The sequence below is a fragment of the Sylvia atricapilla genome, chromosome 10 (genome assembly GCF_009819655.1).
Source record: "Sylvia atricapilla isolate bSylAtr1 chromosome 10, bSylAtr1.pri, whole genome shotgun sequence".
Classification (NCBI taxonomy): domain Eukaryota; kingdom Metazoa; phylum Chordata; class Aves; order Passeriformes; family Sylviidae; genus Sylvia; species Sylvia atricapilla.
The window spans coordinates 9,938,971-9,966,747 of record NC_089149.1 but is presented as its reverse complement, the minus strand read 5'-3'; the positions used below and the strand labels follow the sequence as shown (position 1 = coordinate 9,966,747).

Sequence of the window (27,777 nt, the reverse complement as noted above, 5' to 3'; positions counted from 1 at the left end):
GTTACAGTCAGGGTGCATGTAAAGGCAGAGGATGGGACAGAAAATGGGAAAAAAGGCTCAATATTTCCATCCACAGCATTATGGATCTGATTTTCTCTCACAGCCAAAGAAAGCATCGATTTATTGAATAACCACTGGGCTGTGCTGAGAGTGTCCTAGATTTTTTGAGGTACCTTCCAGTGGAAGCTGTGTGGCACCTCAGCAGGTCACCTCTGCAAGGGACTGTGGCATGAGCCTCTCTGCAGGGCAAGTGCCAGAGGAGAGCCAGCACGGCCCAGGGACAGGAGGGAGGTACCTGTCCCAAAAGCCATCTCAGCTCTACGTTTTCTCCTTATCCAGCCCCCAGGACAGAATCACCCGTGGGAACGGCTGCCAGGAGCGTTTTGAGAGCCCCGGAGCCCAGCGCATCCCTGTGCTGCCCACCCCGCGATGTCCCCGAGCAGAGGTTCAGGTGCCATCTAGTGGCACTCGGGGCCCCGTGGGGACACACGGGTGTCCCCAGCTCCCTGGCAGCGAGCCTTGCCCTGCCCGCCGCCCCCGCGCGGTGCTGCCCAGCCGCTCTCCCTTCTTTGCCATCAAAGCCTTTGCCATTACCCCACGGCCCCCCGTCCCCACCTTGTGCAGCCTCCTCCCCTGATCTCCACCCTCCTCCTTTTTCCCGTTGTCTCTGATCCCCCCTTTCCCGTACATCTCCTCCCCGCCGGATCTGCGCTGTGGCCACCTCCCCTGGGGCTGTCACGCCGAGCACCAGGCTCCAAGGACAGGCACTGCAAAGCCACTGAAGGACTCCTGTCCTCCCAGGCTCACAAAGCAGGGAAATTACTTTGGAATGGGATGTCTGTCCTGTTCACACTCCTGAGTGTCTCTGTTGTCATTTCCACGCCCTGTCCCCCCCACCCCGTGACACCCCCAAGGTGACTCTAGCCACCTCCCCAGCACTGGAGCTGCACAGGAGCTGCAGCAGAGGTGCTGTGGGCCCCACAGCAGCTCCCCGAGGGTGGCTTCGGCGGGACCTTGTCAGTGGCAGGAGCCACGAGGGGGCTCCAGGAACCCATCAGAGATGGGGGAGAAATGGCAGGAGCAGAGCCTGCATCTCCTGCAGGGTTGAGGAGCGATGTTAAGAGCAAAGCTCATATTTCCTGGAGAATGACGTGTTCTCCAGCATTTCAGGTGAAAGAGAGCAGAGGAGATGCCACAGCTCAGACCAGAAGCAGGATCTACCAGCACTTTTGTCCCTGTCACATACATCATGACAAGCAGTGGTGCACACATTGCCCAGCACAGGGCCTGAAAGAGGCAGTGGTGTGGGCTGTGCTGGTCTGACCCAGGGGCCAGCAGGGTCACAAACATTTGCAGGGTATTGGTTTTCAGTGTATGACCATTTATACTGGTCACAGATTCACCCTACAGTCTTGTTCTGGTGGGTTCACACTTATCCCTCATATCTGTTTTATCCCTGTCTAACTCTACTCAGTGTTGGGGTATTATTTCAAGGATGTGAACTTGTCCCCAGCATTAAATAAATGCTTTGGAAACACTGCTGAGCTCAATCCTTGATGAGCATCATGGACATGCAGAATTAATTCCAGACATGATCTCTCCAAGTATGGGAGACATCAGTGAAAAAGCAGGTCCAAGCCTGTTTGCTGACCTGTCACAGTCTAACTGCACCTGGATAAGAAAACACTCCTTCCAAAAAACTCAGCGTGCCCACTCCAGTCACTGCATGGTGAGACCTGAAGTAATATTTTTGCAAGTGCCCCAGTAAGGTGGGACAAGGCTCCACAGCCCTGACATCACTGATAGCTGTGAGCCAGCTGCATGTTTCAGGTGAAGAGCAGGTAAGAGCACACATGACACCCTTGCCTGGCACCCTGCCTGGATAGCACCAGATCCTCCTCTGGTGACTTTTTTGCCTTTACTCTTCATGGACACTTCACACAGCTGTGTGAGTGGCCAGGCCTGGCTATAATGAACCCTCCTCTCTATCAGATGGGAATAACATTGAAGAAGGCGTTGCAGCCAAAACAGCTTCTGCATCACCTTCCCTTTGCAGGTCCCCATCTGCCTCCTCACCAGCAGACACTGCAGCACAGGGCAAATGTTGCTGCAGAGGCAAATGAGGGCTGATCTGCTATAAGCCAGGGAGGCAGTGCAATTAGCCAGGCCAGCTCATTAGATCTCCAATAGGGCTCATTTGGAGATCAGAGTCCCTTACTAGAGGATTCAGCAATGTAGGTGTTGGGGCTGGTGTTTGGAGCAGGAGGCAGTTGGAATGCAGGAGGCTGTAGGTAATTTTAAGCACTTGGGTACAGCAGAACTGAAGTTGTGGCCATGCAGCCACTGCCTCTCAACTTTCTTTAGGAGCCCACAACGTCTCAGGTAAGATTTGGCTAGGAAAGAAACTGAGTCCTGAGCTGATCAGCATGAGCTTTCAGGGAGATGTGATTCTGCACGCCAAGGGAGTTGCAGAATGGGGACAAGCACTGGATTAAGGAAAACCCCCAGGATTCAGCAGTCTAGCAGGAAAATCAGCTCAGATGGCTGCTGATGGGATCTGCAGTGTCCTCACTCTTGGGCATCCTCTCCTGCCTTCCAGAGCCTGCACAGTCAGCATGGATCCTCTAAGCCCATGTTGCATCCAGCAGAGGCTGTTACCACCTTGCCCTTCCAAGTCCAGCCTTGAAGTGTAAACGCTGACTTTGACCCAAGGTGATCTGTCTTGAAAGAAGTATCAAGCAGGCAAAGAAAATCTCACTTCAGAATTAATATTGCCCCTGAATTAGAGAAGACATTCCAAAAAGCTATAGAAGATGTCGTGATGGAAAAATGAATGCATAAAGGATCCACCCTGCAGAATAGGCAGGGAAAAAATAGATCACAGTGTATTCAGGGCTCAGACAAGACCACACTTGCCTGCAAAAATAAATCCTAGCATTTGACACATTGCTTACATATTAATTAGTTTGATCAGCTTGCCTGGGTGTGTTAGCATGAGTGAGAGCTTATGTCTGTTTAGTGATAAGCTGTTAAAACTTCCCAAATAGAGCTACAAATTATGGCAGACTGAGATCTTCCCTTTACTCAGGGTACTTCTTATCCTTTCTCCTGTTTTTCTAGTGCTTTTCCACCCATATTTTTCTATTTTATTTCACTGTGTGTCTTAGGTACCATTTCTGTCTCAGTGCAGAACCAGAGACTCACGGGAATGAGCGAAGCAGCTTCTGCACGGGAAGCCAAGGAACCATAACCCCCCAAAACACAAAGACAAGGAAAGGAAAAAGAAAATTTCACTTTTTTTCTCTCTATGCTCTTCCCTTCCAGCTTCTCTAGGACTGCTGGAGGGGCGAAGCCTGTGCAGAGGCTGGAGGTACCATCGCCCCTTTAACGGCAGCGCCACAGCCTGACATCAGCGAGCTGCGGAGTCCGGGAGGGCCGGGAGCTGCTGCTCCAGGAGTGGTGCCAACACATCCCTCTTTCCCTGCCCCTTCCCGGCTCTTGTTTTTGTGTGCCTTTTAACATGCCGCATGTGTGTCCGTGCCTGCCTCTGGATATCTGCGGGGTTTACATTAACCAGCTCAAGCTGAAGTTGGTAAACAGCTATTAAAGTTTTGCTCCTCATGTGTCCAAGGAGATTTCTGAATGAGGGAGTCGCTTGCATCCTTCGACGTCCTACGTGCTATTCCCTTACTTGCAGCCCAGATAGATCTCCTGCCCACTTAGCTATGCAGGCAGGGGAGTTTGGGTTGGTTTGTGCCAGGCACAGCGAGAGGAGATCAGTCTCCCGTGGCTTAGCGGGGCGTGTTCATGTTTTTACCTGCTTCCTAAATCACGGAGTCAGGCTCAAAACCTGAAACTTTAAAGTTTTCACTGCTGAGCAGACTCCACTTACAGAGTCAGCTGCTCTTTTGCCCTGGGACAAAATAGAGACTCTGGCAATTCCTCGGTTCTACAGGAGGATGCAAATTAGGGCTTGATTTTATTCAAACTGTCACAACTCCAAGGTTTCTTGGAAGCCAGATCCCCATCCCAAACGCTGCTCAGCACTAAAAGCAAAGATGCTGAAAGCAATTCTCGAGCGCCGATCCCAGCGGCAGCACCACCACTAAAGCTATTTATGCCCGCATAGACTTTTTTTTTTTTTTTTTTTTTTAACACATTCTTGCCTTCTGTTTTTGCTGGAGCCTCAGACCCTATTGAGAGGCAAATTTTAGCCATCTGGCAAAGCAGGCTGTGGGGAGCGGGGGGGGGGAAGAGAGAGAAAACACAATGTGCATGGGCACACACACACACACAAAACTCCGGAGATTAGGGAAGACAAAAACTCCGCTGATTGCTGGAGCGCAGGGCAGCCCCGCGGCGGAGAGGAGGGAGAGGCGGGCGGGGAGGAGGGCTCGGATGCGGGCAGGTCTGCCTGCTGCCTGCTGCCTGCCTGGACGTGGGGAACGGCTGCAGGCACGGGAAGGCGTGACCTGCATGGAAAATGCCAGGCAGCTCCAGACGCACACACACATAGGCGCGCACACGCTCGCAAATCTCCGGACGGAGATAAGGCGGGCGGCGGAGCGCTGGGAAAGAGGCAAAGCCGTCCCCCGCCAGCGAGCGATCAGTCCTCCGCACCAAACCGGCCGGGAAACTGTCCCAGCTGCAAAATGAGGTGAGTACCTCCGCGACGGGCCGAGGCCGGGCTGCCGCACCCCGCGGCCGCAGGGCACGGCCGGGCAGGGGGGCCGCGCTGCTGAGGAAGGCTTCTCGATGATGACCGCGGCTCTGTTCCCCTATCCCTGAGCCAACAAGGCAATGCTCACGGCCCGGCTTCGTGCCGCAGCCCAGCCTGCACGCCGGCATCCCAGCAAAGCCGAAGGGACATCCCGGCATGGGCACCGCTCTGCCACGGCCGGGGGAAAAGGTATGACAGAGGTGGGACCTGCTGCACGGACTTCAGGTTTCTGTGCACACCATGGTCATTTGTCACTTTCCTGTCATGGGGAAGAAGTTTGATGCTGTTTTGCCTCCCCTGCTTCTGTGAAAGCAGAGCAGCACAAGAAAACAGCCTGTTGAAATGGAGGAGGTGATGCCCATTTACACCAGCTCAGCATCCAGCCCCACGCATGTACTCCGACCAGAGGAGTAACAGTTTTTTCCTTCACACATTTTTGTGGTTTCAGAGAAGCTGTCAGAAAAGCGCATGTTCAACCTCACTCTGCTTGAAAGAATCCAAATTTCTCAGCTCCCATTTACTTTTCTTGGTAATGAAGACCTGAGAAAAGTGATGGCACTACACAAATGAACCCCAGAAATTTACTGCCCTGGTTTTGAAAGAACACAGACAGGTTAAAAATAATCCACTAATGCAGCCTTCAATTTCCTCACCAGCATACCTAAATCAAGTCCTGATTTTGAAACCAGGTGTACATGTATGTGTGAGTAGTTCCAATGTCTGTTGTACACACCTACAAGGCTTTGCAAGGCCTTAGTGCCTATTTTAGAAATTTTCATCTCTAATGACTCTTATTTCCTGCATGTTTCTTTTCCTTTGTATGCTCCACTATGTGTAAAGAGCCTGAGGTCTGCTTTTCTTTCTGGGTCTTATGCAATAGCGTACACAGGCTTTTGTGTTCACACCTCCAGCACTGTGCAAGGATGTTCTCTCCTTGCACAGAGGAATACTCAGTTTATGCTCCCTTTCATGTCAAATGAAGCTCGAGGTTGGTGTGAAGTCAGCTGGCCCACCACAGATTTACCTGTTCTCTCTGCTCTCCTCTGGCATAAATAAGTTTGTGACAAGTTGGGACAAACTCTTCAGACCAAGATTTTTTAAAAGACAGGTTTGATGACAAACATCTTTATGGATCCTCTGTGTGCTTCTCCATTTTGGGTGGAAGAGAAGAGAAGAGAAGAGAAGAGAAGAGAAGAGAAGAGAAGAGAAGAGAAGAGAAGAGAAGAGAAGAGAAGAGAAGAGAAGAGAAGAGAAGAGAAGAGAAGAGAAGAGAAGAGAAGAGAAGAGAAGAGAAGAGAAGAGAAGAGAAGAGAAGAGAAGAGAAGAGAAGAGAAGAGAAGAGAGAGAAGAGAAGAGAAGAGAAGAGAGAGGGTAGACTGTAACATGCAGGGTTGCAAAGCTGAGGCCTGGTTCCACCTTTGCCCAGCTGCAAAGATGTGTGCTGTTTATTGTGAGCTAATGATCCCAATTTGGCAGGATGAGGCTGAGCAGTAATAGTAGTAATAATAATAATAGTAATAATCATAATAATTATACTTAGCAGTTATTGCCATGATGCTTTCTCTAAATCGATTCAGAAAGCATCATTATTTTATTAAGCATGCTTATGTTTATTCTTCCATTAGCTAACGGACGTGTTGCCAATGGCTGCTGCTCCCTGAAGCACAGGAAACACTGAGCTCCTGATGGCACTTCAGGCTGGCTGGGAGCTGTGGAGGTGCCTTTACTTCACTTGTGGCACTTGAGGCACCCACATTTCAGGGGGGCTTTCCCCTCATGGGAGCCACATGCAGATCCACCTCCACCTCCCAGGGGCTGCTCATGGTGCTGCACCTCCCCTCGCATGATCCACTTGGGAAAAGAGATGAGCCTTCCACAGGTACTGTCACTGCCAGAGTTTCATTTCATCTCCTCACATGTGTGTTCCAGGTACCCCCTGGCCTGGCCCTTCTGTGCCTTTCTGCTCTGCGTGGCAGATGCTGTGGAGCTGACAGACATGTTTGGGGAGATCCAGTCTCCCAACTTCCCCGACTCCTATCCAAGTGACTCGGAAATGACGTGGAACATCTCTGTGCCTGATGGATTTAAAATCAAGCTGTACTTCATGCATTTTGACTTGGAGTCATCCTACCTCTGTGAATATGACTATGTGAAGGTGAGCTGTGACACCTCAGGGCAGATGGTGGGGTAGAGAGCTGAGCTGCTTGGCCAGCTGAGAAAGGGGAGTGCTGGAAAAGCTGGGGGCAAGACAGTTTTCCCCATTTTATTTGGCTCAGGAGTTGTCAGGCCAGTGGACCACAGGGAGAACACAGGTAAGCTGGCAGCATCCATTGGACCAACAGTGAGTGGGACACCAGAGTCAGAGCTTACCCACAGAGGAACAAATTTCTGAAAGTATTTGGGCACCTAATTCTTACTGCATCCAATGGGATCTTCACACCTATGGGCTGATAAAACACCTGTGGCTAAACAACAGTTTGTGCCACTCTTATGCCAGCAAGGAAAACCCCCAAGCTGGGCACACCTTGTCTGGCCATGGCTGTGGGTGCCTCTTGCAGCCAGCCTCGATCCTTGGCCACTCCTTGCAGGCTCCTGGGACACCCTGTCCAGCCCCATTGGAAGCAAAAGGGAAAGGTTAGACCTGAGCTTGAGGCTGCTATGGAGGGAGCTGTCATGGCCAAAACCTCCAAATATTTCAGTCTGCTTCACTGCTGGGTGGTAACCCACCCAAAACTGTGGTGGCCACACACTGCAGTGCCCCAGAGCAGCCTTGCCTTTACACCACAGGTTTTTCCAACAGGGCTGTCCTTCACATCCAGGACAAGAGCAGCTCTCCACATCTTTAAAAATGTTCAACTGTGGTGCTTCTGGAAGACCAGCAGTAGCAAGCAGATGCTTTCTAGGTTGCCTGGCTGAACATACCTTACATCATCACCCAGGACAAGCTCCACCCTGCCCCTCCACAAAGAGGCAGGTGGAACTTGCTCCCAGGTCTGGAACCACAGGACTTGGCCCTAGTGCTAGCGGCTAGATAATTGAAATTATTGTTTTATTCTTGCCCTAAGAAAACAAAGCAAACATTTGCGTGTTTTTTCCTCTAGGATCTGTTGCTCCCTGCTTTAATTTCCCCTTTGTGCTGGCACTCACTCTGCTACTAACAGCTCTCATTGAGGTTTGATTAGCTCTTTCTGCTTCTCCTGGATCTTCTCCAAGCACAAGGGCCCAGGGACATATATAGAGATATATTGCTTTAAAACCTCAATAAGCTCAAGGAACAGATTTCTTGGAAACTTTTCCTATTCCAGGCTTTACCCCTCCTCCCACCCTTCACCCCCTCCTCTTTTTTCCTTTCTCATAAGGCTCCCTGTTATTTGGCCATGGTGCCAACTTGGCACCACAGCTCTCCCTGCCCCTGGATTTCCATAAGAAGGCGGTATTTTTCACAGGGATTTAGATCTCAGCTGTATAAATTTGCTCGGGGCTGTAACTCAGCTTGCTGAGCCTCCAGCACAGAATTACATTTGAAAAGCGATGAAAACTGATGGATTATGGGAGATCCAGAGGTTACCCTGCTGGGTAAGGGGGCAATCTTGATGCTACTAAACCACTGGCTTAGAAAATATTAAGGAGAGCAGTGAATGACTTCGTGGCTGTTTTCCTCCTTGGATTTGTGTGTCCAGCTCTGTCTGCACCAGTGCAAGGTGTAAAAATAGCATCAGTCCTCCCTTTGACAGAGGCCACTGTGCATGGCTGTAGAATATAACTACACACCTGGCACACACAGGTCCTTCTCTGTAATATTCTGCTGGTGCCACTGAGGAAGCTCAGAAACACTGGCAGATCTCTGTGTTCCATTGGGCTCAATGGATTCCCCATCCATGAACTTGTACCACTGCTTCCTGAGCTCATGGGTAACTTTAATCTCTGCAGCACCCTATGCCAGAGAGTTGGACAGATTAAATATATGATAATATGCCTCTGTGCGTGAAGAAACGTCTTCTTGTTTGTTCAGGGTCGTCATCATCTTGACTGCCATAAGAAGGAGGTTAAAAAGGGGCTGAGCAGGTGGGGACTCAGTTGAGGACAGGCAAAAAGCACCTGTGTCCTGGCCTTTGCTTTCCTAACTCCCTGGCTGTCCACACATGCAAGCTCTGCATAGAAACTCATCCCAAATGGCAAGCTCAGGGTGATCTGAGCTGTAAACCTGCCTTCGGGGTGGTCTGAAGAAGGGAACAGTTCCCAGAGCTCTGAAACAATGGCTAATTAAAACAATAGCTGTTTATTTATAGATATGCACACGCACAGTTGCGCCTGTGTATATATATAAAAAGAACCTGGCTCCTAAAGAAAAGCTCACAGCATGGGAGCTGTGCAAACGGGGATGGCAGAGAAGGGCAGTTGCATTTCAGTAAGGAAGTGAGCCAGGAGGAATGTGAGGAACAGCCCACCTGGAGAAGGTCCCCCATGCAGGCAGAAACCTCCAGTCACATGCTGGGAAGCCAAACTCTGGGCCTCAGCACATTGGATACAGCCTCTGCTCAGGTCATGGATGGCTGCTATCAGCCACCTGCCAGGTGCATGTGGACAGGGATGGAGCAGCCACCCACCCTGGGCTGCCCTCTTCCTGCTCCTTCCCTTTGCTGTGCTGCTCAGCGGGCTCTGCCCAGCTCATCACCATCCACAGGGAACCAGTTTGGGGGTTCCTCATTTGCAGAGGGTTTCATTATGGTTTGCAGGTCTGCATCAATGGCCCAGGGCACCCAAAAAGCCTCAGCCCTGACTAGAAAAACAGGTTAAGTGTCTTGAACAGTGTCACTGAGGAGCACTGAGGCAGGGCAATGAAATTCTGGCTTCTAAGGGGCCATCAGGAGTAAATCTCCAAGCTGATTATAGAGACCTGAGCCTGGAGACCTGTCTATGAGGTTTTGCACATTGCTCAGTCAAGCCCTAGAATGAAATCAGCCCCCAAGAGCTTGGCAGCCAGCTCCAGCCAGCTCCTTGATTGGAATGAAGATGGGGGGTAATGATTGATGAGGCACTGGTGGGGGACATGCAGGACCAGGAAACAAGCTTAGCTTTTCTGTCAGGGCAGTACATGCCCAGCCTGGGGCTACAAGAAGGGTGATCAGGACCCATGTACACTTTCCTCTGTAAAAATGAGGGAGAAAAAGCACAAATCAAGGTTTGGCATGAACTAGGGGTTCAGGAGGAGAGCATCCTTTTTTGGTCCTGTCAGCCAGCCCCAGCCAGGGCGTCATTCATTCCATGAGAGTGTGGAGTCCCAAAAGGAGCACTCTGAACCCCAGAAGGCAGCTGGGAGAAGTGAGAGCCCCGGGTTTTGCTGCTTGTCTTCCCCATCCTGATAGCTCTCTGCTGAGGTGTCTGGTGGCACTGGCCATTCCCCTGTGCCACTGGGGACAGTGCAGGGGGAGGAGCAGGAGCACCAGGCATGGGAGCAAGTCATCAGCTCTTGCAGGACCCCAGCATCGTGTCTGGGTCTCTTTTTACCCCCAGCCCCTCCAGGGAACAAGCCTTGCCCTGAAATAGTGCATGTGGGTGCAGCTGCCATGTGGGACGGGACAGTCTGGACACCAAGCCAAATCCACAGCACAGGAAACCAGCCATCCTCCTTTGTCACCCATAGCAGGGCTGCCACCATGGAAATTCAGGGTAATTTATGTTTGCACATGAAAGGACACTTGATGCATCATGGGGAGAAGATCTCCAGGAGACTTAGATGGAGCCTTTTGCAGGGGCTGTCCCTGCTTCATTCCCAACAGTCAGTAGCAGCAGCATTGTGAAAAGAAAGCCCCGTTGCTCTGGGTGTTGCCTTCTTGCCACCCTCTGTGGGGCTGCTCGGCGGGGGCCACTTCGTGCCCTGCCCTGGCTCTGAGCGTCTCCTCCCCATGTCATGTTCCCAGTGTCTTCAGCCCAGCGCTGCGATTTCTCTGCCTAATGAGCCATTTATATATATTACAAGTGGTATGTTTGGCCTTCATCAGTCCAATTAGTGCATTCCTGGAGGGCTGGAGAGGGGGGCTGGCGGCGGCTGCGTTTCCGTGTTGCCGACTGCCTGCTCCTCTCCAGCAGCAGACACCAAACTGCCGGGCCAAATTCCCCTCGGTGTTTCTGGCATTTCATTAACCCCCCGGCTGCAGGAGGCACCTCTGGAGCATCAGTGCTCCCTGATGCTCCCCGGCATCCCCAACAGCCCATGCCCTGGGGTAGCCTTTTTCTCTGCCAGCAAGGGCATCCCAGCTCCTGCCCCCAAGGGGGGAATCAATGTGGGGCAGAGAGGGGGACCCGAGCTTGGGACACCCCCCAGTGTCCCAGCTTGGGGCACTGCCCTTAGCCACAGGACCAGCCAAAATGCAGAAGGATAGAGCTACAGCCAGAGAGGGACTCCAATCTGCCTCCACCCAGAAGGGCAGAAATCCTAATGAGGGACTGAGGATGCAAGAAGAAACAGGGAAGACAGCAGGAGGCATTGGCAAGGGTAAATTTAAGGCACAAGGGTGTCGTTACATTTTATTTTTCAAAGGAGGATTCTTTCAGCGTATTTTTATAGGGAATTTCTCTGTGGCAATTGATATTTCCCTCAGGGACACATCTTCTCTAGTGAAAACGTCGACATCGTGACCCGAGAGGGAGAAACTCCAAACAAACAACCAGGATTTAATTACCAGCCTGCTCGCTGGATGTAAATGATCTACAAGAAAGTATACAGTCCCCAGCAGAAGCAGCAAATATTAACCAGGGATGATGACCTCTCTGTTTAGTTTACTGCTGAAGGGCTGCCTCTGCTCCCTGTGGCTCGGGGCATGGGACCCGTCTCAGATAAGGGGCTGTGGATACCCTCCAGTGAGGAGAGCACAGCTCTCCTGGGGCCCATCCTGCTCCTCCAGAGCTGTATCCAGGGATGCTGAGGGCAGTGTTGGGGCTGGCCCCATGGCTGGAGCATCCTCGAGCTGAGACTCAGGGCACTGGGAAGATTTTCCTGCCCTTTGGGAATGCTGCGCTGCAGGTCCTGCACTCTCTGGGGCTGAAGGCAAGGAATGGGAGCCCACACGGTGGCTCTTGAGTCATGGCAGAGGTGACAGCCACCAGCCCCACAGAGAGCAGCTGGCTGGAAATTCCTCCTTCCCACAGATTTCCTTAGAGAAAAAGCATTTTCTGTGGAAGAGGCTGTGTCCCGCGTGCTGGTGCAGCCAAGTCTGCACATCGGGGCTGAAATGTCTTTTTCCTTTGCTTCTGGTGATGGCACTCCCGTTTTTCAGTCTGAAACACTATTTCATTTCAAAACAATCTTTCAGATTTAAAAGCAATTCTAAAGCACCACAGTATATTTCAAAGGGATTGAAACCAGATGGAGCCCAAATTACTTGTTTTCTTTTTTTTTGCCCCAGAATGCTGTTAAAAAAAAAATTCAATTGGGTTTTTGTCCCCAAAGCAGGGTGCGTGTTTTTTCTCAAAATTCCCAAAATTTATCATCGGAAAGTGTCTCTCTTTTCTGGCCAGCTCCAGCTTGTATGAGAGGATGGAAAATATCTGGAGGCAATGTCAAGGCATGCTGAGTTGCCATTTCCATGTTGGCTTTCCCTGGTGTGAACGAGTTTCCTCCTGTTTGTTCAGCTCTGGGAAATTTCCCTTTCAGCCCCAGACCCTCCCCAGCAGGCACATCCTGAGGGCCTCTAGGTGACAGGGATGGAGTCAGAGAAGGGTCTCAGGGCCTTGCTGAGGCCAAGCAAGCCAGGGACAGCATTCCAACACCTCCAGGACCCCATGGGCCCCCAAGGAGATGACTGTTTCTCCCAGGCATGTGCTGGGGGGCTGCCTCAATTACAGCCTCAATAGCGGTGGCTTGGCTCAAGCAGTGGTGGGCTGGCTGGTGGTGTTCATCACATTCCTCTGCCAAGGCTTATTCACATTCAGATCCTCAGGGGGAAAGCAGGCAGGGTGCTGGGAACTGCCTGGGAGAGGTCGTGGTTGAGACAGGTTGGGCATGGGATGTGTAGGAGAAGGAATCAGTGGGATCAATGCTGGAGAAAACAGCAAGGAAAAAGGAAAGGAGATGATTTCCAGGGAAAACTCAAAGTTTTTCTGCAGAGATTGCAGTGCTTTAAAACACAGGCTGTGTTTTAAAGGGATGTATATAGACTGCTGAATGTGTTGATATGACAACACGGCACTGGCTTATCACTCCCCTTCCTCACCCCTCTGGGTCCATGGTCAGAGTCCCAGCAGTGCCTGGAACCACAGCTCTGGAGCCAGACAGAGAGCCTGGGTGGGAGGGACAGGACCAAGCTTGTCCAAGTTAGCGCAAGAGACAGAAATTACAGCTGCTGCTTTGAGCTGATGCAAAACCAATAGGCAGGGACTCCTCTAGGCCCCTCACACAGATGCTTGCTGTCCTGACCAGTGTTTGAGCCATGGGAAGAGGTGAGGGGAAACATCTCAGGTACCACCAGCTCTGAGTGGGAATGACACAGCCCAGAGCTGATTTTCATCTGCGCTGCTGCCCCATGTCCTCATCCCATGACCTCCCAAATGGGCTCCCACCCTGCATCCTCCCCTTACACCCCCCAGCTTCTCCCTACATCCCTGATGCCACCTGCTCTTGGCATCTGCCTCAGAGCTGCCTCCAGGCAGAACAGGCACACCTGAGTCCCTGTGCCCCATGGAGACTGGTGAGTCCTGGCAGGGACCAGCCTGGGCAAGCACAGGCAGAGGCATGAGCTCCTGGATACAGAAGATGATTCCAATCCCAGCCTGACCTCCCCAGAGAATGCACATCAGGCTCTCCAGGCTCACCCCTTCTTTCTGCTAACAGATTGAAACTGAGGACCAGGAGCTGGCAACGTTCTGTGGCAGGGAGACAACAGACACAGAGCAGGCTCCAGGACAGCAAGTGATCCTGTCCCCAGGGCCCTACATGGGGGTCACCTTCAGGTCTGACTTCTCCAATGAGGAACGATTCACCGGCTTCGATGCCCATTACACCGCTGTGGGTAAGCAGAATTTGAGCCTGCAGGCCCAGCTTGCTAGGATAGGGAACCAAATTTGCAGGGACCATGTCCCAGGTCAGCCTTGGGTTCCCTGGCAAGAGAAGAACTCGTGTGCAACCCTTGGGCCATGTGGGACTCACTGGGTTCTCATGTGATCCACCACATGGGAAAAGGGATTTCTCGGTGTTGTGGCAAATGTCTCCATGAGGAGTGACGGGTGGAGAGCTTCAAGGTGACCTCCCTTCTTTGTTAACTCCATTCTAGATGTGGATGAGTGCCTGGAGAAGAGTGATGAGGAGCTGGCTTGTGACCACTACTGCCATAACTACATTGGCGGGTACTACTGCTCCTGCAGGTTTGGCTACATCCTCCACTCTGACAACAGGACCTGCAAAGGTACCACAGGCACAGCCCAGACACAGGGGTGGGCACAGAGGGTCCCTGAGTAGGCATCACACCTACCAAGAATAGGCAAAATGGCCCTTTTTTGCTGCCAGAAGGGATGAGGTGCCTCTTCCCCTACAAACCACTAGTCTGGGACTCCTTCTCCCAGGGGCTGTGCTCCTCAGCTAAGCTCTGTAGACCTCCTCAAGTCAGAGAAATGAAAAGGTTTAATCCCTGCTCTGAATCTGCATCATGTGCATTAGCTGGGACTACCTCTCAGGCCAGGACTTCCATGCCATAGGCATATTTGGAAGTTGGCTGTGTGAGATTCTTGCATGGACACATATTTGGGATCCACGTACCCATGTTTGGGATCCATGGATCCACCCAACAGACCCCACTCCATTGGGAGGATTCCTTAGTATGGTCAGGGCTGGAACATGACTGCCAGGGCCCTGACAGAGCCACGGCTGTTTCAGTGGAGTGCAGTGACAACCTCTACACCCAGAGGAGTGGGGTGATCACCAGCGCCGACTTCCCCAGCCCCTACCCCAAGAGCTCGGACTGCCTGTACCGGATCGAGCTGGAGGAGGGTTTCTTCATCACCCTGAACTTCGAGGACAGCTTTGATGTGGAAGACCACCCCGAGGTGACCTGTCCATATGACCACATCAAGGTGAGCTGGGCTCTGCACACTCCTCTTCTCGTACTTGCCTTTTGTGTCCCCTGGTGATGGAATCAAAATCAGCCCAGTCTAAACAGGGATGATGGAATCAGCAGGAGCCCTGTGCTCTGCTGACCCCATGCCTCTTACCACATCTGCTTGTGACCCTTCTAGCCAACAGTGACCCTTTCTGTTCACATCCCCCCACTCCAGCCCCATCCATTGGCCTCAGGGAATCAAAGAGCCCCCCCAAATCACCCACTCACCTTTGCCTCGGCAGATCAAAGCAGGCCAAAAGGAGTTTGGACCTTTCTGTGGAGAAAAGTCCCCAGGACGCATCGAAACCCAAACAAACAGTGTGCAGATCCGCTTCCACAGTGACAACTCTGGAGAGAACAGGGGCTGGAAGTTGTCATACACAGCAATTGGTAATTCCTGCTGCTTTCCTCTGTTTGCTGGGCTTGGGAATGGGAAGAGCTTTATAAAGCCTACAGGTGGACCTGACATGTTTGTTGGTCCATGACCCTGTCTCCTGAAAGGATCTGTTCCAGAAATCCCAATAGGAGAGACATAAAATAACATGGAGCCCTCTCTCCAAAGAGTTCTTTTTTCCCCTACAATAACTGGCCTCTGAAACGAGACCATGCTGCAAAGCAGAGCAATTTTGGGCGGGATAATTTCACAAGCTACTGTTATTAGCTCCCAGATTTGTAATGCTCAAGGCTAGAGAATTACAGACTGAAGGAAAGACAAGGAGCCTCCATGCCTTGTAAAAGAGCCTGGCTGAGCCATGCCAGTGTATACTAAGAGTCAAAGCAGGGCAGAGATGCTCAAATTCTGCTAACATGGGCTGGGTGGAAGAGCTGGGACTTCACAGTTGCTCCATTTATTTCTCTGTTTAGCTTTATTTGCTCTTTATTCAAAGGAAACCCATGCCCACTGGTGCAACCACCGATCAATGGGAAAATCGAGCCTTCTCAAGCCAAGTACACCTTCAAAGACCAGGTTGTCATCAGCTGCAACACTGGATACAAAGTGCTGAAGGTATGGATTGACAACATGGAGCTGGGAATATGGGTAGGAAGAAGAGGATACTTCCTCTCAAAGCCATTGTATCTCTGGGAGAGTGAACACAATCACACATCATCCTCACCCCCTTCCCAGGGGCAAGGAAAACACCTTCTCTGAGAGCCAACACCTTTCCTTTCCAAAGACGGAGAGGAAAAGAGAAGATAGCACTTCTCTGAGCCACCTTCTCAGCAATCCCTCCAGAGCCAGCAAACTCATAGAATGTCAGGCCTGGCACCTCTGCCAGAGAAAAAGGTCAGTAAAAGCTCTAAGGCAGCTGCCAGGGCTCTGCCTGCCCCTCACCTCAGTGGGCACATCTCAGCAGCCCTGCAGAGGCCAGCCTTCACTGACTAGGAGGTCCTCGGGGACTTGGGGACAGCTTAAGCAAGTCAGGTGGGGCAGGATTTTGGCAGGCTCTCTCTGGGAAACAGCTGAGAACCACAGAGAGCGTGGCTGACTCATGGGGTGGCTGTCTTCCCTCCAAGCCAGTAGCCCACTTGTACTTCCAACATGGACTTGAGTATTTCTCTGATCTCCTCCCAGTCTCATCCTTCGTGTGGAGCTGCCTCCTCACACATCTCATCATTTACAACAGAAATAAGTGACTCCAGTTCTTTGGCTTTCAGCATGCCCCTGAGATGCTGGCAGCAAGAAAACTCCTCAAGTTTTTCATTATGATTTTATTGCAATTTTTAACAAAAAAGACCTCTTCCAGGAGATGCTTGTTTAAATCACCAAGAAATTCCATTTTTATTGAGAGATTTATTTCTTTGCCTTGAACATTGATAGAAATTTTTTTTGTTGATACCTTCTGCACAGGATAACGTGGAAAGTGACTCCTTCCAGATCGAGTGTCTGAAGGATGGCACATGGAGTAACAAGATCCCTATCTGCAAAAGTAAGGACACCCTTCCCTACCCTGCCAATGTCCTTTTCCTGCTAAAATCATTTCATGCTAACAGGAGCTGCTCTGCCAGAGTGGAGTTCCTTACTCAGAGACATGAACCCAGCCAGAGAGGCTACGTAACCCTGCAAAGCTCTTTTGGCTTGTTCTTGGGTAACGGGGCTCAGGCCAAATGCCACAAGCAGGAGATTGGTGCTTTTATTTAGATTACTCACATAACTTGATTTGTGAGCCACTTTGCTGTCTCCCTGTCAAAGAAAGAGCAAGCCTGGCTCTTGAGAACTGGCTTTGTCAGGTAAACCTGGGACAATGTGGGATAATCTAGTTCCTAGTCCAAATTTTCTTTCCCATGGAGACTATTAAAATGCAGGGTATTAGAGAGGTCCCAGGTACTAACCCAAACTGGGCACTGCTCAGTTCAATGAGAGGGGAGAGAAAAATGTCCAAATATTTACAAACCTTAAAATGGGATAGAAGGAGAGAAGAAAAGAAATGCCACTTGAAAGGACAGGTGATAATTCAAATCATCTCTTCTTTCATCTAACCCAGCTCTTCTCTCAGCTCAGGCTTGGGAGATGTACCTGATCACACCTTTTCCCTTTCCCCCAAACCTCTGAGAGCTCAGGGAGGCTCTCACTGCTGCTCAGTGCTGTAAGGCTGGCCCAGAGAGAAGAAAAGCAGCAAATATGGTCAAGGATTGTCCCAAGTCCTTCCAGGAGAGGCAGGAGGGGATGCTTTGTAGGGATGTTGGGATCCAGGTTCTCCTCACCTGGGCAGACTTTTTTTTTAATGGTATTTTGCATCTTACCTTGGAAGAAAGACTATTTCTGGGGTTCTAATTCATGTTTTCTCAAGCCAAATGGAAATTGGGAGGCTCTCAGACTTGCTAGATAGATTAGTAACTGAAAGGGCTCCTTAAAAACTGTGGAGTCAGTGATGCCTCTGTCCTGCTGAGGAACTCCCCACTCCTACATTTTCACTACCAGATTCCCATTGATTTTATCCAGCTTGAACAGTGATCAGACAAAAATCTGCATTGTCTAAAAATTAGAACAAAACCTAGGTAAATATTTTTTACCCCAAAAATTATTATCTTCTTGAGGAAATTGAAATGGTTACCTGCACTGTTCCAGCCCAGCTGGAACAGATCCCTTCTTGTGTAATATGACTCACTACTCTAAATTTCTAAGACCTTTTTGGAAAGCCAAGAAGTCCCTAAGTGGGCAATTTAGGTCTCCAGATTGCACAGACTCCCATCTCCCCAGGATGTCTGTGAGAGGCAGGGCACAAACAATACAGAAAATAGAGAACTTCTCAGCAAAGTGGACAAAATCCAGCTCCATGGCCTGGAGAGACTAAACAGAAACCGGTGCTTCTCCCAGCCACAACCCCCAGGTTGCCCTGGCTGAGCAGAGCAAGGGGGTCCCCAGCAAGGCCGTGGCTCTCACTGGCATCCACGGCACCCTGGCATGGCTCACTGGGAGCTCATTAACGAGTTCTGGTGTTTGGGGGCTGGGTTTCCTGCATGTCTTTCTCTGCTCATCTACTAATTGGGCTTTCTCTCTCTGCTCTCCTCCTTCCCCTCTGCTTTCGGTGCAGCTGCAGATAGAGCCAACAACCAGACAGAGGGAAGAGCCGGCTCGGAGCAAGTGGCGTGAGGCTGGCGCCGGCCGTGCCGCCCCGACGGGCAGCCTGTCTCGATGCCCCTCTGCTCTGTCCAGTACCCAGGGCAGGTTCCCTTTCCACTGGCCTGGCTGCCAAATCCATCTCTGTGGCTTGTCTAACTGGCATGGCACTCTTAACCCCCACGCCTGGTGCTTTCTTAACTCGGTCTCGAGAAGGGTGAAGGAAACTGCCGAGGATCCCCCTTTCGCGGTGACACACTGCCCCACGGGAGGGGGCCCGCCTGGCCCCAGCACCGCTGCCTGGGGACCACGTGCTGCTGCCAGCTCCCAGCATTTCTGCATCCCTCCCTCTCCACTCGGACTCCTGGGCTGCCTCAGCTCCCCCTCCAAGGCAGCCGTGCAAGGATTGCGGCACGGCCGCCCTGTTGGTTGGTCAGTGGGTTGGATTCAGCCTCCCGCTGCTCTTCCTCACTGGCCCAGCGTCACAAATAAGAAACACTCCTTCTCCTCTCTCCAAGAGTCCTGGTGCCTTTCAGACCCTCCAGACAAGGAGGCCTGGAGGATGGGCTGGCATCACCAGCCCTTTCCTGCAGGCACTGAGCCCTGGCACTGAGACAGGGGGACGGATGTTCCTCCACTTCCCCTTTGCTCCCCACGGCTGGTCTGGCAGAGGTGAAGATGGGCTGGCCTCAGGTGACTGCAGCTGAAGGAGATCAGAGCCTGGTATCCGGCCCCTTTCACATCCCCAGGAACCATGGGCACACACCCTGTACTCCCTGGGGCATTGAGGCTCCACTAGGAGGATGCTGGGATGTGGACGAGAGGCTGGGAGAGGAGGAGGAGAAGGAGGTGTGTGTTGGGGATGTCAGTTCTCTTCTGGTGCTACAAAGACAGAGATGCTAAATGGCCCCTTTCCTGAGGGAAAACTCTAGAAAGGCACACAGAACAAATGCCCTCACCCTTTCAGCAGGACCTGGGACACTGGTGCAACAGCACCTCTCTACAAGAGCCCATTCTCCAGGGATCAGGGCTGCCCAGGTCTGCAGGACACTCAGGGATGAGATTGGCTGTGCAGGCCAGAGAATGCTGCCCTGCAGCCATAAACAGTCCCAGAGTAGAGATGCAGGCCAGGATGGTCCCCTGACATTCATTCCCTCTTTCCTGCAAGGAAACAGGTACCCAGAGTCTCCACCCAGCCTGCCTGCACCTACAGACCCATCCCATCCCTTGTTGTCTCTACAGATAGTGGAGGGGACTCTGGTGAATGGTGAGCTGCAGTATTTTGCCATAAACCAGGCTTTTTTCACCCAAGGAATTAGGCAATCCTGAGTAGAGATACATATCCCTGGTTCCAGTTACTATGTCTAGTAAATTCTCTCTTTGTTAGCCTGGATCAGTTAGGACTGCTGTCCTTGTTCCCTTGGCATCCTGGAGCACATGGGAACCAACAGACCTCACACCATCCCTGGTCCACAGGACCTGCTTACTGCAAAGTCACCATTTCCATACTCAACTCTCATAAACATAGAAGAACCCAGCTCCACAGCGCTGTTTCTTGGCAGGATCAGACCCTGGTTCCTGACCTCCACTGGGGCAGGTCACACAGGATGGAGTAGGGGAGGGCTACACAGCATCAGCCAAATGTGCTGTGACCTACCCACATGGTTGGGAGGCTCAGCTCCAAGAAGGTGACACCTGGATTTGGCAGATGAACCCTCCCACAGGCTGGGGTATTCCCTGGAGTGTTTGGCACAAACCTAATTCAGGGGACAAACTGCGAGGAGAGGCAGGGCAGAGCACTCTGAGGGATCATGCGGAGAAAGGGAACCATGGACAGGCCATGGGGAAGGGCAATGGCACCCCAAAATTCTACTCCATCAGACCCTGTGTCAACACCAGGGACTGGTGAAGCAGAGCCAGCCCTGCTGATGTCTTGGGGAATGCAGCAGGTTTGGTCTCATCCACATGTACTGGCCTCACCCCTGCCTGCAGACCAGCCAAGCCACACTCTCAATGTCTGTCGTAAGCTGTCATAGGACAGCCAGGACCAGGGGTTGTTCCACCTGATCTGTAAATGCTCATCAGCACTGTTTGGTGAGCAAGACCAGAGCAGAAAGAACAGGGCTGTGCTCTCAACAAAGCCTCCTGCATAGAGGAGCACCCCTGATGCACAGCTGTGAATCACTGCCTGTCTCTCCCTGCACACCTCTGCAATGCAAAGACACACTCTGGGACCATCTCACAACAGACTTCACCTGCCAGAACAGGCCTCTTCCCCTCTCACTGGTGTAGCAGAGAAATCTTGCACTACATGGAGGGCCTGGGGTCTCCACCAATGTGAGTGGTGTTGGTCACAGAGCCTGTGGGTGGGACATGCTGCTGCTGTTCCATGGTGCCACTCATGTGCTCGGTCTGTGCAGGGTGGCCATGAGAGGGTTACACAGAGCCAGGCTACCCCGCCAGGACAGAGCCTCCTGCAGTGCCAGAGAGAAAAGGGATACAGCATTATACAGGCCCTTGGTCTGTCCCACAAGACCACCACCCCATGCCCAAGACCAGCAGTACCTGCCTTCTGGCTGGCTGAACACCCCAAGATACAGCACAGGGTTCAACCCCCCCTTCTGTGTTGGCTTTCAGTTGCTGACTGCAAAGCGCCGCCGGAGCTGGAGCATGGCTTTGTCACCTTCTCCACCAGGAACAACCTGACCACCTACCAAGCAGCCATCCAGTACCACTGCCAGCACCCCTACTACCACATGGCCCCCAACAGCACTGGTGAGCAGTGGGGCCAGGCCACATCCCCACAGCACAGTGTGGGGCACACGGGATGCAACTGGGGGGAGTTTGGGATGGCAGCTCCAGGGTGCTCTGCACACAGCAAGCTGTGGATGTAGCCTACACATACCAAACCCTATCTGCCCTGCCTGGACCGTCAGACTGGAGAAATCCTGCTCCACAATGAGGTAGGATGGAGTTGGCCCTGCCAGCTGCTTTGTCTAAGTGTTTCACAGCCTCAGCAGAGCAGTGTGAGTGTTCTGCATTCTGCCTTTCACCCTGCCATCTGCTCCCTGCAGACTATGAAATTTTTGGTGTCTCTGTGAAATGAGATGCTGCTGGAGAGACCATCAGATCCAGCAGCCTCTGGAAGGGCTCTGCAAGGCTCCTCATCCCAGCACCCAAATGTTCAGCACACACAAAGCTCAACAGATAGCAGTGGGATCATATCAGACTGAATTTTTCCTGCCAGCCCCCTTGGTCCACAACCACAGAAAAACTACAAGGTGGTTTATCAAGCACCACAGTTCTCTGTACCCTTCAGACCCAGCTCTGGACAGTAGAAAGGGTGCAGACACAGCCCAGCCCTTCTCTCTTCTCCTCCCTTAGCAAGCAAAGCCAAAAGAATTCCTCACATTCTTGGCTCCCTGCTTTTATCTCCCTGCATATGGTCCCAGCATCACATATGAATTAGCAGAATGGGCATTGGCAGCATTTTTATGTGAAGGAAGCTGCCAGCTGAGGCTGAGGCTATAGCACAGCCCTCCAGACAGCTCAAGGCAATGAAACTGAAGATGGGGACATGTCCCTGCATGGGGCCAGGGCCAGCGTGGCCCCCTGGGAATGAAGCATAGAGGGCATTAAAAAGGGAGGTCACTTCCTGCTCTGAAAAAGGGTTCAAAGGGCCCTGACAGACCTGGGGCAAGGTCTCCTCACTGGAAAGGACAATCCCTCATGCCAGGGCCAGAGCCCAGCTAACACTTTGCTCTCTTGCAGCCACCTACACATGTGATGCGTTGGGGCAGTGGAGGAGTGAGGAGCTGGGCACCAAGCTGCCATCCTGCCAACCAGGTACTGCTGCTGGGGTGCTGGTTCCCACAGCGAGGGGTGCAGAGCAGGGACATGCAGGGAGGGGATGCTGCCATGCAGGAACCCTGCTCCTGGTGGCAGTGCCAGCTGTACATACCCAAGTGTCACGATGTGTGGCCAGGAGGGTGGTGGGGACAGAGGCTTCCTGCTGTCCCAGAAGGCCCAGATGGTCAGGGTGCAGTGGTGGCACTGGGGTCACAGCCATGCCAGCTGTCAGGGCTTCCCAAGCTCCCCACTCCAGCACACAAGGAAACCAACAGCCCACCGGCCGTGTTCAACCCCCAGCATCCCTGGAGATGGTTTTAGTCAAGAGCAGAGCATTACCTGGCTGCCAGCTCCTATTGGCAGTGTGTACACATCCAGTAGCAATTATCACCTACTCAAGCCTTCCAGAAAAGAAAACAAACTGCTTTACAGGGAAGGAAAAGTCCCAAGTCTTTGAGCAGTGGCAGAAATGTTTGCAGCCAGCAAGTTTCCAGGCCAGGCACCTGCTCGGGATTAAAGAAAAGTCTCTGGGACACATTCTGGCTGTAGCCAAACGTGGTGCCAGGCTGGCTGGCACGTCAGAGGCCTGGAGGCAGCTTGGGTGTGGATTGTAGTGGGATGTGCAGGAATGGCTCTCCAGAGAGGCACAGGGATCCGGCTGCCATGCAGCTGCTGCAACTGCAACCACCCCGGGGTTCAGACACTGGCCCAGCCCCATGGAGGGTATCTGCTCTCCAGCCACGCTGAGAGGAAGGACTTCTAAGATTCTCTGCATCCCACAAAACTCCAAGACCAGGGCTGTGGCTGCTCTTGTTGTGGCAGCTGCTCTCTGCATCTCTGCTTGATGTTTCAGCCTGAACTAATTTGAGCTGGGAGCATACGGGGACAGCTTTGGAGCCATAGCTGCTTTCATGGGCCATTTCCAGGCCTTGTGATTAGTGACAGGAGTCAAAGAAACTTCAGGAAAATGGAAAATCCCAGAGAGAGGGTGATGCTCTCCTGAGATCAGCATCTGCAGGCAGCAGCTGGCCAGCTGCTCTTCAGATCTTCCCGTGTCTCACGCACCTCCCCATCAAGAGGAACCTCTGTTCCAGGCTGCTCCATGCCTGCCTCTGCCATTAGTGGGAGCATTTGCAGCCTGGTCAGCATTTTTGATATGTAATTTAATAGAATAAATATTTGGCTGGATGTACTTCCTCTAAAAGCATCTCCCTGGGACAGCCATCGGCTTTGGTGCAGCAGAGCAGCTGGGCTGGGACACAGGAATTCTTTTCCTGAGCATGTTTTCTATTCCTCTCAGTACTGGGAAAGACAGGGGTGCGGAGCACATGCAGAGATACATTCACCATGTTCCCTCCCTGCCGGAGTTACATTTTTCCTAGAGACAGACCCCAACCTCAACAAATCCACATTAGCTGCTTCCAGTGCTCCTGCCCTGGTTCCAAGACTGATTCTTATCCTGACCCCACCACCCTGAGGAGTCAGACTCTCTGTTTTTTGAGGCTTTGCATTGTCCCCTCACAGCACAGATGGCATGGAGGTAGAGTCCCAGTACTTTCCATGGAGGATCTGGAGGTTTTTTTGCAGACTGAGAGGGATGAGACCAGCACTTGTGTTGCTGTGATTCAGGACTCTTCTACACATAGGACAAGCCCAAATAGACTCCCACAACCTCCTAGTGACATCAGCATCCCCAAACCACCTGAGAGTCCCCTTCCACAGTGCTGCCATAGGCAGGAATCAGCCCCACCACCAACAGCCATGTCCGAAGGTTTAAGTTCTTTAGGGACAGGATTGTCCCTCGCCACCCTGTTCAAACTCTCAGAGACACCTTCAGCATCCTGATTCCCTCATCTTCCCAACACTGTGTGTAGATAAAGCTCCTGGAAGCAGAACAGGCATCATGTCAGGGCTCTTCAGGCATTAATTCTGGGTCTGTTGAAGAGCTGAGCAGAGAGGTTCTGGTTTGGCTGCCAGAATTGTGGGTGATGAGACGCAGGAGTAAAGCCCACGGTGCTAGGCAACATTCCGTGGCCAAGCCTTCTCCAGCCACAGCAGCTCCAGGAGGGTAAATGCCATGGCTATGAGAACACAGACCTCATGACAGGTCTCAGAGTGAGGGGTGAGACTGGGCTGATGTCAAGCTCCAGTCCTCCCACCATCCCTCCCCTGGGTCTCTTGGCACAGTGAGGAGGACCCAGGCAAGTGCCTGAAAGGTCTGGGAAGGGCTGGGTGAGCTCACAAGTCACAATGAGGCTATAAGATTACTCATTTGGCCTTTCTGCTTCTGAAGTGATGTGAATTTAGCCAAATCACTCCAGAAACTGAAAATGGAAAGAAAAACAAAACCAAAAAAGACAAAAGAGAGTGTTTGGTTTGAAGACAACCAGCGACATGTCATAACCTACAGGGGTACCTCTTTTCATTCGTTCCCTAGATAAATAAGCTGGAGCTAACTGTCCTGTCCCTTCTGTCCCCAGTGTGTGGCCGGCCCGCTCGTCCCCTGCCTGGCATCATCAAGCGCATCATCGGCGGGCGGAATGCGGAGCCCGGCTTCTTCCCGTGGCAGGCCCTGATTGTGGTGGAGGACATGTCCCGGGTGCCCAATGACAAGTGGTTCGGCAGCGGGGCCCTGCTCTCTGAGTCCTGGGTGCTGACAGCCGCCCACGTGCTCCGCTCCCAGCGGCGGGACAAGACCGTTATCCCCGTCTCCAAGGAGCACGTCACCGTCTACCTGGCCCTCCATGATGTGAGGAACAAGATGGAAGCTGTCAACAGGACAGTGGAGAGGATCATCCTCCATGAGGAGTTTGACATCCAGAACTACAACCATGACATCGCGCTGGTCAAGCTGAAAGAGAAGGTGACCATGGGGAAGTATGTCATGCCTGTCTGCCTGCCCCAGTTTGAGCACGAGCTGGAGGGGCCTCACCCCAACACGCTGGGGCTGGTGGCTGGCTGGGGAATCTCCAACCCCAACATCACTGTGGACGAGATCATCAGCTCAGGCATGAGGACCCTGTCTGACATCCTGCAGTACGTCAAGCTGCCCGTGGTGCTGCACGCCGAGTGCAAGACCAGCTATGAGTCGCGCTCTGGCAACTACAGTGTGACCGAGAACATGTTCTGTGCCGGCTACTACGAGGGGGGGAAGGACACTTGTCTGGGAGACAGCGGGGGAGCCTTTGTCATCCAGGACCCAGGAACACGGAGGTGGGTGGCCCAAGGGCTGGTCTCGTGGGGTGGCCCAGAGGAGTGCGGCAGCAAGCAGGTGTACGGTGTATACACCAAGGTCTCTAACTACGTGGACTGGGTGGAGCAGAAAACAGGCTCCTCAGAGAGATGGACATTTCTGGACCCAGAGCTGGAGAGATGAGTGACTAAGCAGCCTGCTGCCACCGCGGCTCCCTTTCTTCTCATTATTGTTTAATGTGCTCCAGACTCGGGTCTTTCGCAAGCAATAGCCACGACACTCCACGCACGCCAAGCCTTTGCCAGGTCATTTGTTCTGCTTGGTGCCCCATCCCTTCGCTTGCGTCCTTAGGAAATGCTTGCTGGGGAGCTGGAGGGAGGGAGCAAAGGACAAGATCTCGGCTGGTGTCCTCCGCATGTGCTGCCCATCTGCAAACCTCACCCACACTCCAGGGAAGTTCCCTCCGAGCCAGGAAAAAGGCACAGTGATTGAGGCAGCGTTTCCCTGACACCAAAGCGTTGTGCCGTGCACAGGGAATTGTCCCCACCCCCAGGACTCTTCGGCCAGATCTCTCCATCAGAAGATGCAACTACAGAACTTCAAAGCCTATGGACAGTGCAGGAAACCCAAGTGGGCAGGCCTGGGCCTCACAGGTTCTCCACGCTGGTGAACCCCTCTTCTCTGCAAGGAGTACTGAGAGAGTCCTGGGAGTCTGCCATTATTTTTATATGCAAATACACATCCCTTCTTGGTGGCATCTCAGGTGATAGCCACCTGGGCCCATTTAGCCCTAAACTTCAGCCATGGCTGCCCAGACAGCACCAGCCCAAACGGGATACCTGTACCCCACCATGTGGAATGAGTCACCCAAAGAGGACACAAGGACACAGAGCAGGGTTTGGACTCAGCACCACCCTGACCTCCAGTCACAGAAATTTCTCCAGTCTTCTAATACACCTGAAGCCCTCTCCAGTCCCACCCCAAGTTTAGCTCTGTGATTTCCAGCCACAGCAGACCTCCCAAGGAAAGTTTTCTTTTACAAGACAGCTTCACACTGGCTGTATCTAAGCAATACTTATTTTCAGCAGAATCCTTTCATATAAAACACCCTTCCTTGGCTTTTATCTCTTTCTCAGGGGCCTGGTTAGTCCTGCATGAGAGTTTGTTCATTTTGGCAAGAACCTAGTCCATTTTAACTGCTTTTGAGGCCACTGATTTTACTGATTTACAGGTTACCAGTGGTATTCAGTGTTTATTCGTGGCTCTTCCGGCCCATTGAAGGTGTCCAAGTCCTTGTAGACTGACTCAAACCCACCTAACACACCAGAAGTATTCATATCTCCCCAGCTTCCCTCCATGGCCCATGCAGACAAGTTCCAACAAGGAGCAAGGTCAGGTGAGCTGTCCTTCCTTCAGCAGGGACACCTTCTCCTTCATTTGCCAGCAAAGCCCTCCCGTAACTGTAAGCAACATGCAAAAATTGCCTGCTGTGCTTGCTGCCTGCCTGTAGCCTCTCAGGCCTCTCTTTCTCCTCTGTCTCCTTTGGTTTTTCCATGAAAGGAAGAAGCAAACAGCGGATGAGCCACTCTGACATTTTGCTATCATCCAAAAAGCCATTTGTAGAACTTGCAGAGGAGCAGAAGGCTGAAGGAAGGTTGAACTTGCAGATACACTATGAACTGTACTCTTGGCTATGTCATGTAACTGCAAGATATTTTTTAATATATATGTATTGCTTTTTTATATATATATTACATACTGTAAAATATCTGATATCAGGTAAGGATGGTTCTCTCAGTCTTCCTCCTGAGAACAAAATAAAACTTTTGTATGTACTGAGCTTGTGCCTTGTGGCTTTTATTCTGAGAGGAACATGGTCACAGCTGGTTGTTGATGTCTGCCATGCATCCCTGCACTCCCAGGAGAATCCTCACACCATCCCTCACTCCAATGGCTGCTCAGCCTTGGCCTGTGCAGCTTCTTGGGCTGAGACAGACCCTGAGCAGCCCCTGAATACAAATCACAAAAAAGACAACAGAGGAGATCCTGCCTTCAATTATTTATAGCCTTAGCAAATCACTGAAGATGAGGGTAGTGGCAGGAGCAGAGGGCAGCAACCTGTTTGCTCAGAATAGCAATTAAGTCTGAGTTCAATTGACATGAGGGGAAAAAAAAGAGATATGTGACTTTCACTTTAAAAGGTGTGAAAAATCAGCCCATCCTCATTAGTTGTTGGACTGAGAGCACATCGGCACAGCAAGAGGACCTGCAGTGAGCTCAGATGTGAGCTGAGGCAGGGACAAAACTATGCCGGACATTGCTGCATCAGACACTGTGAGAATCTACACTCTGGAGAGAGCTTAAA

At 51.9% G+C, this 27,777-nt stretch overlaps 1 protein-coding gene across 2 annotated transcripts; it reads left to right on the top strand.

The window, feature by feature from the left end:
- The first annotated feature begins 4,444 nt into the window (after window positions 1-4,444).
- MASP1 (MBL associated serine protease 1) lies at window positions 4,445-27,247 on the top strand. 2 transcript variants are annotated; one of them, XM_066325943.1, is made up of 11 exons: window positions 4,445-4,657; window positions 6,650-6,875; window positions 13,551-13,728; window positions 13,990-14,121; window positions 14,589-14,785; window positions 15,054-15,201; window positions 15,699-15,817; window positions 16,661-16,739; window positions 21,008-21,145; window positions 22,142-22,216; window positions 24,700-27,247. In XM_066325943.1, exons 1-11 carry the CDS (start codon window positions 4,653-4,655, stop codon window positions 25,593-25,595), a joined length of 2,193 nt encoding a protein of 730 aa, XP_066182040.1. In that variant the 5' UTR covers window positions 4,445-4,652; the 3' UTR covers window positions 25,596-27,247. The 2 variants fall into 2 exon arrangements, with proteins under 2 accessions (XP_066182040.1, XP_066182041.1); XM_066325944.1 differs by lacking the exons at window positions 21,008-21,145; window positions 22,142-22,216; window positions 24,700-27,247 and adding an exon at window positions 18,345-18,866 and having other exon boundaries at window positions 4,589-4,657.
- The last annotated feature ends 530 nt before the right edge of the window (window positions 27,248-27,777 follow it).